Genomic DNA, 16,686 nt, shown 5'->3' on the forward strand with positions numbered 1-16,686 from the left:
TGATCCTAGGCTTTAAAGTGTCCAAGATATCCATAAAAATAATTTAGAAAATAAATACTGTATATACTCCCCTACAAGTCAGATTCCTTGGAGGTAGATTTTGGTCCAAAACTCCAAGTTCGACTTATAGGCAAGTCTAGTGGTATATTTCTAGAACGGTGAAATGTAGTATTTCTAGATAGCGTTTGATTGATTGAGAATAAAAAGATTAAATATAATTATTATTTGCACACAGGTAAATATGCTGAATACTAATATGAGATTGCTTGTTGAGGATAAAATATTTAAATATAGGAGTCATTTCCAAAATATTATTTGAATCACAAGGAAAAACACAGAAGCATTGATATAAAATTGTCAACTACATCCGGCAAAAAGTTGTACTGACTTACATAAGAGGGCCAACGGCAAATCCCTCCAAAATAACCTTTAAACAAGATGTGTTTGTGAAACACTGATACCCCCGTATGGCAGCTTTTGGCGAAGGTTAAAGTTTCTCAAATGCAAGTCAAAATCCAGGCCAAAAGATAAAAAATGTTAAATTTGAAAGCCCTAGCTGCAACTGTTCAAAAGTTATGGAGAAGGTTAAAGTTTTTTAAAGGTAAGTAAAACATCAAGGTCAAGGTCAAAGTTGTTGGTATCCAAAGGAAGGTCTTGTCACAAGGATTAAACATGTGAAGATTGAAAGCCCAAGCACCAACTGTTCAAAAGTTATGGCCAAGGTTAAAGTCTCATAAAAGTTTGCAAAAGTGGGCCAAACTCCAAGGTCAAAAGGTCAAATATGATGGTACCAAAAGAAAGGTCATGTCACAAGGAATACACATGTGAAATATGAAAGCCCTAGCACCAACCATTCAAAAATTGTGGCCAAGGTTAAAGTTTTTCAAAAGTAGGTCAAACTCCTATGTCAAGGTCAAAGGGTCAAAGTGGTTGGTATTCAAAGGAAGGTGATGTCACAAGGATTACATATGTGAAGTATAAAAGCCCTAGCATCAACCATTCAAAAGTTATGGCCAAGGTTAAAGTTTTTCAAAAGTAGGTCAAACTCCAAGGTCAAAAGGTCAAAGTTGTTGGTATCCAAAGGAAGGCCTTGTCACAAAGAATACACATGTGAAGTTTGAAACCCCAAGCACCAACTGTTCAGAAGTTATGGCCGAGGCTAAAGTCTCATAAAATTTTGCAAAAGTGGGTCAAACTCTAAGGTCAAAAGGTCAAATATGATGGTACCCAAAGAAAGGTCTTGTCACAAGAAATACACATGTGAAATATGAAAGTCATAGCTCCAACCAATCAAAAGTTATGGGCAAGGTTAAAGTTGACAACAGACAAACAGATAAACAGACAAACAGATAAACAGACAAACAGACAGACAGGACAAAAACAATATACCCCCAGGATCTTTTGATCCGGGGGCATAACAAGATGTGTTTGTGAAACACTGATGCCCCCATACGGCAGCCTTATGGCGAAGGTTAAAGTTTCTCAAATGCAAGTAAAACTCCAGGTCAAAATGCAAGTCAAACTCCAGGTTAAAATTTTTCAAAATTAAAGTAGGTAAAACTCCAAGGTCAAGGTCAAAAGGTCAAAGTTGTTTGTATCCAAAAAAAGGTCTTTTCACAAGGAATACACATGTGAAGTATGAAAGCCATAGCACCAACTGTTCAAAAGTTATGGCCAAGGTTAAAGTTTTTTTCAAAAGTAGGTCAAACTCCAAGGTCAGGGTCAATGGGTCAAAGTTGTTGGTATCCAAAGAAAGATCTTGCCACAAGGATTAATCATGTGAAGATTGAAAGCCCAAGCACCAACTGTTCAAAAGTTATGGCCAAGGTTAAAGTCTCATAAAATTTTGCAAAAGTGGGTCAAACTCCAAGGTCAAATATGATGGTACCCAAAGAAAGGTCTTGTCACAAGGAATACACATGTGAATTATGGAAGCCATAGCTCCAACCAATCAAAAGTTATGGGCAAGGTTAAAGTTTTTGCGGACAAACAGACAGACGGAGAGGGCAAAAACTATATGCCCCCAAATCTTCGATTACGGGGGCATCAAAAAATGCAACCGACCTATAAGACAGACTTATAGGCGAGTATATACGGTACCTGATTTTTTTTTAAGTAGGTCACTGTGTCCTACTTTTGAGTCAATGCAACCCGAGGTCCTAACATCCTAAACTGACGAGATTTGATCATCTAGGCAAAATATCAGTTTTAACAAATTTCATTTCAATTTAGGTCAGTTTTTAAAGTGCTCTTAAGACCATACCCTTTGCCATACGGTGATGCACTGAACAATTTTTAATTTAATCTACAATATACCCTCATCCTTATTTGTAAGTCTGGTGATAATCCGCCTCATGATGAGAAGATTTTTTTTAACTGTTTTCCGTTTTTGTCCGTCGTCGTGAGTTGTCCGTTCACATTTGAACATTTTCAGCTTCTCTGGAACCGCCGAACCAATTTCAATCAATTTCGGCATAGAATATCTATGTGTGAAGAAGAACATTTTGAATTTTGAATTTCATGGTCCCTGCCCCCCCCCCCCCCCTTCGGGAGCCTTAGGGGTGGGGCTAAAACCACCAAAATTAGTGCTGTCTTTAAAAAAAATTCTTCTTTACTCTTGGACATCAAGCAGTCAAAATGTGGGGATGACTGTGATGGGCTTTGAGCTCTTTACCTAAATTGTGAAATTCATGGCCCCGGGATCAGGGGTTCTGAGGTTAGGGTTGGGCTCTAATGATCATATAGTGAAAATGCGTAATTCTTTGAAAGAAAAATCTTCTCCCTCCTTGCATATAAAGCAGATAAGCTAGGGAGTTTCTTCCAAAATTGCGAAATTTGTGGTGCCTGGATGAAGGGTTCTGCAGGACGGGGCTCTATTGATTATATATTGAAAGTGCATTATTTCTTTGAAAATCTACTTATCTGCTACTGGGTATTAAACAAACAAACCAAATATATACTTATGATGAGCAAGGGTGCGCCTCTTTCAAAACTGTCAAATTTGTGGCGTCGGGGTCAGGGGTTCTGCTGGAAAGGGGTGGGGCTCTATTGATGCACCATTTCCTTGAAAATATTCTCCTCTGCACCTAGGTATTTATGAGATAAACTAAGTGCATGATTTTGATGATCAAGAGCGCCTCTTCCAAATTGTGAAATGTGTGGTCCCAGTGTCAGGGGTTGAAGGGGGGGGGGGGGTCTGTTGAATATGCAGTGAAAATGCATTATTTCTTAGAAAATCTTCTTATCTACCCCTGGGTATATTGCAGATAAACGAAGTGCATAATTATGATGAGCAAAGATGCCTCTTCCAAAATTGTGAAATTTTATGGCCGCTGGGTCGGGGAATTTCGTTGTTAGGGCGGGGCTATAATAATTATAAAGCGAAAATGCATCAATTCTTTGAAAATCTTCTTCCCTGCTTCTGGGTATTTTGCAGATAACTAAGTGCACAGTTATGATGAGCAAGGTGCCTCTTCCAAGATTGTGCATCGTATGGCCTCTGGGTCAGGGAATTTGTTGTTAAGGAGGGGCTATATTGATTATATAGCGAAAATGCATTAATTCTTTGAAAATCTTCTTCTCTGCTTCTGGGTATTTTGCAGATAAACTAAGTGCATGATTACGATGATCAAGAGTGCCTCTCCCAGAATTGTGAAATTTGTGGCCCCAAGGTAAGGGTTCAGTGGAGAGGGGGCTCTATTGATTACACAGTGAAAGTGCACTATTTCTTTGACAATCTTCTTCTCTGCTACTGGGTGTTAAACAGACAAACCAAGTGCATAGTTATGATGAGCAAGGGTGCCTTCTCCTAATTTTTGAATTTTATGACCTCTGGGTCAGGGGTTCTGGTATTAGGGCATGACACTATTGATTATATAGTCAAATTGTCACCTTATCAGTATAATGTAACACTGTAAAGGATCCATAGATTTCAGCTCAGGTAAGGTAATAAATGTAAAACTGAAAGTCCAAGTATTGCTTTCGTCTTCCTTTATTATACGTACAATCTAGTAGAGCTGCAGTCTCAACATAAATTCAGATTTTGTTTTGTCTGTTGTTAGCTCAAGGCTCAAATGAGCTTCTGAGATCAAAGTATGTCTGTGACACTTCTTTCTGGCATCTGTTAACTTTTTAAATTTTCAACTACTCAAGAACCACCAGACCAATTTTATCATAACTTGGCACAAAACCTTAGAAGAATAGGATTCTTCAAGTTTTCTCAACGAAGGGAAAGACCACAACTTTGCCCAGGAGATACATTTATAAGAAATGATGAACATTAATTTTTAATTAACTAACACAGAAAAAAGATAAAACAGGAAAACCTCCCTGTTGAATGAAGATACAAATTGGTTCAAGTCAACCATTAAATGATCAGAAAAAAGTTACGCTGATTAGTCCACGCACATGCAACTCTGATGCATCAATGATTGTTTGTTTGAGAGCGTAATCATTCTTTCAAGAGTCAGCTGGAGTAATCAACATTTTATTGATGTTCAAATTTCTACACAATTCAGTTATGATTAGAAGGTGGATAACTGAACACATCAAATTTATTCTAAATCACTGAAATACTTGTCATGAATATGTTTCTACATACATAATATTATAAAATATAATAAGTATGAAGTACCTTTTATCTTTATTGTAAAAAATGGAATGACAAAGATATTCTGTAACAATCAGTACCTAGTGGTGGTGAGTTACAAATGAAGTGCAATTTTAAAAATGGGTTTTAAAGACCTGTGCCTAGAAACAAGCCTTGGTGATCACCTGAATATCATGAGTTTCTCAGGCAATGACCAGCTCAGTCCCAACTTGATCTCTGGAACCATATGACATAAATTTTACATGTTGGTAGAGGACTCTTTATTCAATATAATATTTCTACAGGTTTGAATCCTTGATGCACATCAGGAAAGATTTTTGAAAGCACGATGCATTTTCAAATTGGCCCCATCCTTGGGCCTGAGCCCTGAAGACATAATTTTCAAAATTTGGTAAAGGGCTTAAATTATATAAATCATGTACTGATAAGCAGTTTGCTTGCTAGAAGACCATGAATAAAAAGCATTTTCAGGGGTATAAGCTTTTTCAAAGGAATTCTTTAAATATCATAATGGGGCCATGATAATGAATTTCACAATTTTAGTTGATGGCAAACTGCTTTGTATTTTAGTCATAGTTTCCCTACTTACGGTAACATCTATAATTAAAAAAGATTTTTAAATATTTCATGAATTTTATGGTTTTGGTTCATCCTTCAGGCCCCAAGAGGGTGGAGACCATAAAATTAACATTTTGTGATCTGATTAGATTCTACATACCAAAATTGGCTGAATAATTTCACAGTAGAAGACAAGAATTTTCACAAGACAGCCCATGATGTCATACAAAAACAGATGATAATGGCTCACCTGAGTGACCCAGGTGACCTAGGGAATGCCTGCAAAATAGTAGCACTACAAAATCTAGTTATGACTAGATTGTAAAAACTTCACTGTAAACAGATTAAAAATCATGGTTAAAACAGAACTATTTTGAGAGCACATCTTTGTTTGAAAAGATATAACACTGATGAAATAAGCTAGCATGATGAATTAACATTCAAAATCTTAGGGTTATCAAAGACAAATTCTTGCACAAGGTACTTTCTTAAGTTTTACAAATGAATAAATAGATAAATACCCTTTTAAACAGAGAGCAAAAATATGTATGAATATAACACAATTATAAATATCTAAATGACTCCTTGACAACCTTTTTTTGAACAAAAATAAGAAAGAAAGGTATATGATAATAAGGCCAACTTTAAAAAAATGTTTGCTTGTCCTCTCCTGACCCAGGATGAAAAAATTGGGTCAGTAGCTAGGTAGGATTTTTTTTCCCTAGAAAATTTCAACATCAATGCTGAATTTTTGAAAAATATATTTTCTGGAATGCATAACAAAAATTTCCTGGAGGTTAAAAAAAGTTTTGAGTTGGGCCATTTTTAGCCAGTCGGTCGAGAGAGGGCAACCAAACAATTTTTTAAAGATGGCCTAACAGACTCAATATTGGCAAAAGTGATCAACTGGATTTCTTCCCCAGAAAAAAAGTTTAAAGATTAAAACAAACTCAAACAAATTTAAAGCATATTCATGATTTTTTAATTTTTTATGTGATGGCAAGTTTTGGATCAACTGTTCCTTGAAGAATAAATGAAATTTAATCTAAATAGCCTGAGTATTTGTCCAAACTGAATATAATTCACTGATGATGACTCGAACATAATTTACATTCTGGAAAGATCTTGAAGGAAATTGCAACTCTACACTAAGAAATTTATAAAGGAAACTGAAAGCAAATGACACTGTCACCTAAGAAATTAGACTTTATAAAAAGGTTAGTTTACAGCCTGCATTAATCAACCTAAAAAAATAAATCAAATAGTGAGGAATGTTCTGAAAACCAACACAGCTCTGTTTTCAGTTTTCCAAGAAACTAAGTAATGGAGTGAGTTACATCCAGTTAATTTATCATTTTTAAACATCTTTATGACATGTCTAAGTTAACAAAGATAAATAAGACAAAGTTAAAACATACAACAACAAAAATATCACAATAACAAAACTTCAACAACTGTAACAACTGCACATGTGACACAGTAAAAGATGCAAGGTTTGTACACGTACAGAGAATTGCCTGCTTTTGTGTATTATAAACATCAACAGGTGCTACCAAGTGTTTGTTTAATAGTCAAATATCACCAATTGAACTTTTTAAAAAACTTTAATATTATAGAAAAATCAGAATTGCTAGTCAAACTGAATGACATTTAATACGCAAAATGGTTTGCAAAAATCAGAAATGTGTTGAAATTTTGCAAATTCTTACTGATAAATCTAAATTATCAAAGCAGTGGGAAGGTCATTTAATGATGAAAAAAAATGCTGATGGTTCAGTTACCTGCCACAGGAGGGATAGTTAGTGGTTGAAAGGACATTTCTGAAGTTGTGACCCACTGATTGTGGTCAGTTGGCAGCTATAGGCTCATTTGAACTCAATATTGGTTTATTTTAATTACATGTAATACAAAGTATTAAAAATTGGCACTATTTAAAAGGAATATTACTGTTTGGTGTAAGAAGACAACTGAGGTATAAAAAAAGAAAACCTTGAACAAATTTGTTGAACAAATTAGCTATTTAGTTGATATGTTAATGTAGTACTCAGCTAGGACTTCCTGGATTATCAACATTGTTGACAAGCTCAAAAAACAATGAATAAGCTAGCAGTTTCTTTTGAATAAAGAATGAGTGGACTAAAGAGTTCTGAAAAGAAATTATAAATTTATAAGTTTTTTTACATGCTTACCAGGTATTTCTTTCCATTATATAAATCACCAATATCTTAACTATGTATTCTCAATACATATATGAATTTTAAAAAATCTTACTTTTTTTAAGGAAAAACCAAATAAAACTGTAAGGCATAGGACCCAACAATTTCTTGAATATCAATAGATAATCAGGGTTACTCTTTATTTCAGTATCTCAATACATAGTCAGCACATGTTTGTAAAAATATTGAACAAAATTTCATATGAAAAGGAGATGGGCAGACAAATGTGCACTTTTAATTAATTTCACAAAAACTTATTTAAAACAAACTTGTTGCTTCCATTTCTATGACTGTGTTTCCCTTGATATGACACTGATCAGCCTATTGAATATTACAATTCATCACTGGTGTCCAGCTGCGAGTGTATTCATGAATATACATGTAATTATTCTAAAACGTGACATCTATCAAATTCAGATCTGAGAGCCTGTTTGGTTGAGAATATTGAGCAAATTAAATCATATGTAATCACTTTGTTAAAATTTTGTGAGTCCTCACAATACTTACTAGAGAAATCTCGACATTGATGTAATTGTTGAAAACTTATACCATACACATATCTGAATTTCTAGAGAGAGAGAGAGAGAGATGTCAACATGATGTTGATTCATAGCCCCGCCTCCTATAAATGTTGATTTGGTGACTTAAAATCTACTCCAGTTAGATGTCAAATTCTGGAATGTGACACAAATTTATCGTTACTTCTATTTTGATTCATGACACCAAGGCATTATTTTCGTACAAATATTCTACCTAGTATAATCATGTATATGTCAATCTTGCTAATGCTTGTACAATATTTTGGGTTCATTTCATTTACAGCTTGGTAAAGGAATCGCAAAAATTAAGACTCAAAATATGACAAAGTCCACTCATTCTTTACCCTAATTGTACTTCTAATTATTTTTCTTACATAAACTTGTCAAAAAGAATACTACATGCAAAAAAAATTCAAAAATATAATACAAGTAAAAGGCAAGAGAAAACTTAACATAAAAAATATACTAAAGAAACTATTGGAAAACACTGTTTTTTTCCCACCTGAATTAGCTTTCAAGCATTGCTAGATAAATTGCACAGCTACATCTTAATTTCATTTTTTTCAATTACATACATTAACAACATCATGCATGCTTAAATAATATCATAAAATGTAGGTAAAAATCTATTTAAATAAGGTTTCTGAAAGGACAAATTTCAACTCAATACAAACATGACAGCTAGGCAAGGAACAATATATACTCAACATCAGTCAGCATGTATAAAAATAGTTTGTATGATTTGATTACAATTAACTATGTAAAACTATCATTTATATAAATGTTTAAAATTTTTCACCCTATGAATATAAATATGGACAATATATTAGTTAATAAATTTTCTAAATATTATAATCATACTGGTTAATATAGCTTAAGTAATGAGTGTAGACAAAAACAATATCACCTGATGACTGCAACAGCTGTAACATACTAATTCTATTTTGGTCCCATGATGCATCAGAACATTTCCTTGGCAACAACCTAATTGTAATAAGTCCATGGGTATGATTGTTTTTCATGCAGGAAATCTGACCATGAGGCTGCCATATTGAGTCCTTCATCACAGAAATATTCTTCATTTACATCCGGTGGCTGTCAGCAAATTTCACTGGTGGAGCGACTTCTTGGGGAAGATGATCCGAAGATTGATTCAAAACTGAAATTAAAAAAATTGCCACAATGATCATCATGACATCAAGAACAAACATAGCATGCACAAACAAGGGGAAAGCAAAACTGAAATTCTTTCCTTCAATCAACAAAATGTCTAACCTATGCTAAATAATGTATGCTACATACATAACTATTCAAAGAGAAAAATGTCTCCCTACTTAAAAAAAACAACAACAAAAAACAAGCAATTTCAAAATGTTTAAAAGAAGGTAAAAGTCATGAGGTAAAAAAATCATAGTACATTTGGAAGGTCTTGTCACAGGTAATGCACATGAAAATTTGAAAGACCTTTCTCTTCAGGTGTAAAAGCTATGGCCAAGTTTGAAATTTTGAAAATGATGTCAAACCTCAACTCCAAGGTCATAAATCATAATGCATATGGAAAGATCTTGTCACAGGTAATGCATGTGTGAATATGAAAGCCCTGTCTATTCAGATGTAAAAGCTACATCCAAAGTTAAAGTTAAGTACATGTAGGTCAAACTTCAAGGTCATGAGGTCATAGTACATTCTGAAAGGTCTTGTTACAGGTAATGCAAATGTGAAATATGACAGTCCTATCTTCTCTCATTCAAAAGCCCTGGTGAAGAGTTATTCAAAAGTTAAGACCAAAGTTAAAGTTTTTGTGACTGACAGACAGAGAATATTTTCTGTTACAAAAACTTTAACTTTGAATAAGATAAGATAAGGCATATATCACAAACGCATTACCTGTAACAAGACCTTTATGAATATATTTTTAATCTTGACCTCGAAGTTTGACCTACTTTACAAAAAATTTTAACCTTGACCAGGGCTTTTGAATGAAAGAAGATAGGGTGGTCATATTCACATTTGCATTACCTGTACCAAGACCTTTCTGAATGCACTATGATGTTTGACATCATGACCTCACTTTAGCAAAAGTGGGGTCAAAAAAAGAAGAAAAACAAATCATTAACAATAAATACAAGTACTCATCAAAGTCAACAAGTAATTATTCAAATAAATGAAAAACTGTATAATTGAACGCATCAATTTAAAGTTGAATGTGATTTCAAAAATTTTCATTAAAAGAATATTGAGGTTTGATATCTATAAATTGTAGCCTTGTTGTTCTTTTGAATATTTATATATTTCTGATTAAAAACATTTACTCTTTTGTTGGCTCTACCTATCCCAGTGAACCTTCATTTTAAGAAAGAAAACTTATGAATCTTCACATGGGGATCATGTGAAATACTGGTCCTTTGACCTTCACCTTTAACAAACAACCCCCCAAAATCATAGATGTCTTTTCCATGGCATTCTCAGCTTCTGTGATGCAACATAGTAAATATAAACAAGAGGCCCATGGGCCACAGCGCTCACCTGAGTAACTTTGGCCTTGCTGTTTTTCACCTGATTCCCCCCCCCCCCCCCGTAGTACTTATTGTGGCCCCGCCCTATCCCCAGGGGTCATGATTTAAAAAATTGGAATCTATACTACCCCAGGATGCTTCAAAGAAAGTTTCAGCTTTTCTGGCCCAGTGGTTCTTGAGAAGAAGATTTTTCAAGATTTTTCCTATATATTTCAATGTTAAACTTGGATTCCCTATTGTGGCCCCGCCCTACCCCCGGGGGTCATGATTTGAATAATTTAGAATCTACCCCAGGATGCTTCCAGATAAGTTTCAGCTTTTCTGGCCCAGTGATTCTTGAGAAGAAGATTTTTAAAGATTTTTCCTATATATTTCAATGTAAAACTTGGATTCCCTATTATGGCCCCGCCCTACCCCAGGGGGTCATGATTTGAATAATTTAGAATCTACACTACCCCAGGATGCTTCCACATAAGTTTCAGCTTTTCAGGCCCAGTGGTTCTTGAGAAGAAGATTTTTAAAGATTTTTCCTATATATTTCAATGTAAAACTTGGATTCCCTATTGTGGCCCCGACCTACCCCCAGGGGTCATGATTTGAACAATTTAGAATCTACACTACCCCAGGATGCTTCCACATAAGTTTCAGCTTTTCAGGCCCAGTGGTTCTTGAGAAGAAGATTTTTAAAGATTTTTCCTATATATTTCAATGTAAAACTTGGATTCCCCATTGTGGCCCCGCCCTACCCCCGGGGGTCATTATTTGAACAATTTAGAATCTACACTACCCCAGCATGCTTCCAAGTAAGTTTCAGCTTTTCTGTCCCAGTGGTTCTTGAGAAGAAGATTTTTAAAGATTTTTACTACATATTTCAATGTAAAACTTGGATTCCCTATTGTGGCCCCGCCCTGCCCCCAGGGGTCATGATTTGAACAATTTAGAATCTACACTACCTTAGGATGCTTCCACATAAGTTTCAGCTTTTCTGGCCCAGTGGTTCTTAAGAAGAAGATTTTTTAATGACCCCACCCAATTTTTGTATTTTCTTGATTATCTCCCCTTTGAAGGGGACATGGCCCTTCATTTTAACAATTTAAACTCCCCTTCACCCAAGGTTGCTTTGTACCAAGTTTGATTAAAATTGGCCCAGTGGTTCTTGAGAAGAAGTCGAAAATGTGAAAAGTTTACAGACGGACAGACGGACAGATGGACGGACGACGGACAATGGGTGATCAGAAAAGCTCACTTGAGCTTTCAGCTCAGGTGAGCTAAAAAGTGTGTTAAGTTAAATGCCTAATTATAATTGCAACAAAGAGGTCATATGTAAAATTTTGGCCTTGTCCTAGACCTTTGGACCAAGTAACTTAAACATCTATGGTGTCTCAATTCATCTAATAATTCTCTAACTATGGTATGTATAAGTTATTGGATCATTTAATGTGCAATATTCAACGCAAAAATCTTGACTTTTGACCTTGAACTTTGTTCAAATGATACCAAAACTGTAATAATTTTATTGTATTTCAGCTGACACACATGAACACTCACATGCATCTAGAAATACAATATCAAATGATCCAATGCCTCTTATCAACATACATATAGACAAATAAACAAAACATAAAAAACAAGAGGCCCAAGGGCCTTAATGGTCACCTGAGTACAATACAATTTAGAGGATCCATAAACTGATAAATGAAGCTTTGTTGCCCAAAAGCAAGTAAAATAGACTAGTATGATTAGCATCAACAAAATAATTGGTCTAGTATCTATCTGTCCCCCATTTATCACTATTACCATGCAGACTATTAACAAGATGTCTATTTTTTACCCCCATATTATTACTTCTCACATTGGCCTCTCTTGGCCTTTGAAGAACATTTAAAAAGATAAATTATTTTTGTCTCATTTTTATTCATCTATCATTTACAAGTCTACATGATCATTAAAACTATGAAAGTGCTTTTTGTATTATACGATAAATATTCTTGCACTGGACTAAATGGTCCAGGTGTTCAAAATTCTGGTAAAAATGCCTTTGCAGATTAAAACTTTTACTCTGTTTGCTTCAAATATGCCCAGAAGCATAGAAGATTTTAAAGAAACTAAAGGCATTTTCACTATATTATTAAATAAATAAAGCCCACCCTTACACCAGAACATCTGACCCAGGGGCCATGAACTCACAATTCTGGAAGAAGCACCCTTGCTCATCATAACTATACACTTGTTTCTTTGCTTTATAACCAGTAGTAGAAAAAAATATTTTGAAAAAAACTATGCATTTTCACTATACAATCAATAGAGCCCCCCCCCCCCCTTCACAAGAACCCCTGACAAAGGGGCCATGAATTTCACAATTTCGGAAGAGGCATTCTTCCTTATCATAACCTTTGTTTGAATAATACCCAGGAGCAGAGAAGAAATTTTGAAAGAATTTATGCATTTTCACTAAATAATCAATAGAGCCCTGCCTTAACACCAGAACCCTAGACCCTGGGGACATGAAATTCACAATTTCTGAGGAGGCAGCCATGCTCATCATAACTATGTTCTTAGTTTATTTAATATCCAGGAGAGAGAAGAAGATTTTCAAAGAATTAATGTTTTTTCACAACATTTATCAATAGAGCCCCACTCTAACACCAGAACCCCTGACCCAGGGGCCTTGAAAATCACAATTTTAGAAGAGGCAACCATGCTCATCATAACTATGCACTAAGTTAGTTTATTTAATACCCAGGAGCAGAGAACAAGATTTTCAAAGAATTAATGCAATTTTACAATATAATCAATAGAGCCCCGCCCTAACACCAGAACCCCTGACCTAGGGGCCATAAAATTCACAATTTCTGAAAAGGCAGCCATGCTCATCATATCTATGTTCTTAGTTAGTTTATTTAATACCCAGGAGCAGAGAAGTTTTTCAATGAATTAATGTTTTCTCACTATATAATCAACAGAGCCTAGCCCTAACACCAGAACCCCTGAACCAGGGGACATGAAATTCACAATTTTGGAAGAGGCACTCTTGCTCATCATAACTATGTACTTAGTTACTTTATTTAATACCCAGGAGCAGAGAACAAGATTTTCAAAGAATTAATGCATTTTCACTATATAATCAATAGAGCCCCACTCTAACACCAGAACCCCTGACCCAGGGGGCATGAAATTCACAATTCTGGAAGAGGCACTCTTGCTCATCATAACTATGTACTTAGTTACTTTATTTAATACCCAGGAGCAGAGAACAAGATTTTCAAAGAATTAATGCAATTTTACAATATAGTCAATAGAGCCCCGCCCTAACACCAGAACCCCTGACCCAGGGGCCATAAAATTCATAATTTTGGAAGAGGCACTCTTGCTCATCAAAACTATGTACTTAGTTACTTTATTTCAAACCCATGAGCAGAGAAGAAGATTTTCAAAGAATTAATGCATTTTCTCTATATAATCAATAGAGCCCCACCCTAGCACCAGAACCCCTAACCCTGGGGCCATGAAATTCACAATTTTGGAAGAGGCACTCTTGCTCATCATAACTATGTACTTAGTTACTTTATTTAATACCCAGGAGCAGAGAAGAAGATTTTCAAAGAAATAATGCACTTTCACTATATGATCTATAAAGCCCCACCCTGGCACCAGAACCCCTGACCCTGGGGCCATGAATTTCAAAATTTTGGTAGAGGAATCAATGCTTATTACAATCATGCCAACAGTTTGACTGCTTGATGTCCAGGAGTAAAGGAGAAGATTTTTAAAGATTGCATTAATTTTGGTGGTTTTAGCCCCACCCCTTGGGCCCCAGGGGGGCAGGGACCATGAAATTCATAATTTTTGTTCCCCTTCACCCATAGATGCCATATGCCAAATTTGGTTGAAATTGGTTCAGTGGTTTCAGAGAAGAAGCTAAAAATGTTCAAATGTTAACGCACATCACACGATGCACGTCGCACGACGACGGACAAAAACGGATAGCAATAGGTCACCTGAGTGACTCAGGTGACCTAAAAAAAGGTTTATGAAATGTAACTGGGCACTGAGGTGTATCAACTATCAATGTTAGATGACCCTATATTTCATAGTGTTTAAGATATGTAGCTACAAAGACTTTAAAATAATAAACAAAGCGATGGACAAAAACCAATTGCAACATGTTATCTGATTAACTCAGATGACCTGGAAAAGATTCTTTAAGATTGCATTAATTTTGATGGTTTTGACTCCACTCTTCAGGACTCTGGGAGGTAGACACTTATTAACTAAGAATTTGTTCCCCTTTACACATAGATGCTACATACCAAAATGGTTGAAATTGGTTCAGCCATTTCAGAGAAGCTGACAAGTTTTGATGATTGTAGTCCTCATACCAGTAGTATGAAACACCAGCAATCTTATAGGTCAATCTTGAAGTGATTTTGAGACATTGCCCTAATTTGCCCTATGTTGTGAACAAATTAAAATTCAAATCTAACCTAATTTCTGATACATTTATAGTGTGGTGTCAAAAAAACTTATCTTCATTTATATGTGAAATCACTCAGCAATGAATTTTCTCTCTCTGAGAGCGTATATGTTTTTTTTGTTTTTTTTTTTACATTTTGGGGGGGGGGGGGGGGGGTGTCACAGATTTTTTATTTTCACAAATCTTTCCTGCAATTCATCTGAGAAGAGAGTCTTTACAGGAAACCTTCTGAGGAGAGCTGTTCAAATGGATAGGTTTTTCATACTGTAGATTCCCTATATTTCTGGGTGAATACTTAATGTCGCCAAAAGACATAAAATTGTGAGAACCTGAATTAGGAAGTAGGCTAGTGCTCAAGAGTTTGTATATGTATTTCAACAATGTAAAAAATAAAATCAATTCATTATACTTTGAGAGTGGCGATTCTAGCGAAATTAGGTTATAATAAATTCTGTATATATACATATATATATAGGAATCTACAGTATGCAAACACATGCAGGTACTAGCCATCTATTGGCAGATCATTTGATTAATTCCTGTAAGTCAACAGCAATGACACCCATGTCTAATTTTTTCCAAGGGTTTCAAAGTTATGAAAGGGATACAATTTTACTATCACTTTGCTTACTGACCTTGAACTCTGTTATATGACCTTATGTCTTCATTGAGACACACCTTTGGGTAATCTGTAATGCCTTAATCAAATTTAAATCATTCAAGGGTTCCAAAGTTATATACATTGTAATGCCCATGCAGACTCCATTTCAGCACCTCAACGCCCAGTGTCCTTGAAGTTGACCTTAATTATGCTAACATTATGACATACTTTTCATTCATGGACAACAAAATATCAAAGTCTTATCCCATTCCAATGACAGATTCAAGAATTTTGACCAGGATGCTTAAAACAGATTTTGTGACAGCTAGAAAGACAGACAAACAGACATGCCAAAAATCAGTATCTCTTCTCTAGGGGGAGAAAAAATCTTCAGTACATGTATTGCTTAAATATGCAAGGAAGAAAAACAAAATAGAAAACAGTAAAATGATCATTCTATGACAATTAAGCACCATTATTTCATGCAAACTGAAACACAAATAAAAACCACTAACAGGTTTAATACAGAGACAACAGCTGAATAAAGCACTTGGAGAACCTTTCAAATATTACAGTTCAGAAATCCACCTCTGGCAAATTGAGTTTTTCCACTAGCTCTGTAAAACTGCAAAACACATGCACAACACAAAAGAATTAGCATTTTTGTGATGCATAGATATTCAAAAGATTATCTTCAAAGTTTAACATCATTTATTTCACCAATAATAAACCAAAAGCTGCCAATTGTGTCTTGTACACTGATACAGTGTATAGGCAAAGTTGATAGAATACATCAAGAATGTGGTAACCTTGTTGTCATATGCTCTTTGCACATCTAACAAAGAAACTAGACAAATAAATAAATGTACTCCCATTTGATTTTCACCCTTCTATGACCCTTGGACAATTAAGAGTACATGTATTCCATAAATGACAACACAACTTGATATGGAAATTAAAATAAGGTCATCTTATATTTTAATTTTTTTGTCATGTCCTAACATTAGGGTTGTAAAATTGAATGAAAGTTATAACCTATAATGGAATCAATGTCTGGTGGTCAGGAAGGTTTGATCGCTGGAGGCAATTCAGCTCATTTAGTAGAGCACCTGACTAGTGATTCAGGGTTCGAATCCTGGCCCCAAGATCATGAAACAGATTTAGACTTAATTA

The 16,686-nt window shown here is 35.1% G+C and overlaps 1 protein-coding gene across 3 annotated transcripts in view; it reads right to left on the minus strand.

Annotated features, from left to right (window-relative positions):
- Positions 1–4,470: 4,470 nt before the first annotated feature.
- LOC133205408 (RILP-like protein 1) overlaps positions 4,471–16,686 on the minus strand; it is a 36,410-nt gene continuing 24,194 nt past the window's right edge. For 2 of the 3 annotated variants that reach the window (XM_061341218.1, XM_061341216.1), the window contains one exon: positions 4,471–9,081. In XM_061341218.1, coding sequence (XP_061197202.1) covers positions 9,021–9,081 — 61 coding nt within the window. In that variant the 3' untranslated portion in view covers positions 4,471–9,020. Of the gene's footprint in view, positions 9,082–16,072; positions 16,139–16,686 lie in introns of all 3 variants that reach the window. The other variant, XM_061341217.1, reaches the window with a different exon arrangement.

The sequence above is a fragment of the Saccostrea echinata genome, unplaced genomic scaffold (genome assembly GCF_033153115.1).
Source record: "Saccostrea echinata isolate AGI-Se365-2 ecotype Australia unplaced genomic scaffold, CSIRO_AGI_Sech_v1 ptg000054l, whole genome shotgun sequence".
NCBI classification, from domain to species: Eukaryota; Metazoa; Mollusca; class Bivalvia; order Ostreida; family Ostreidae; genus Saccostrea; species Saccostrea echinata.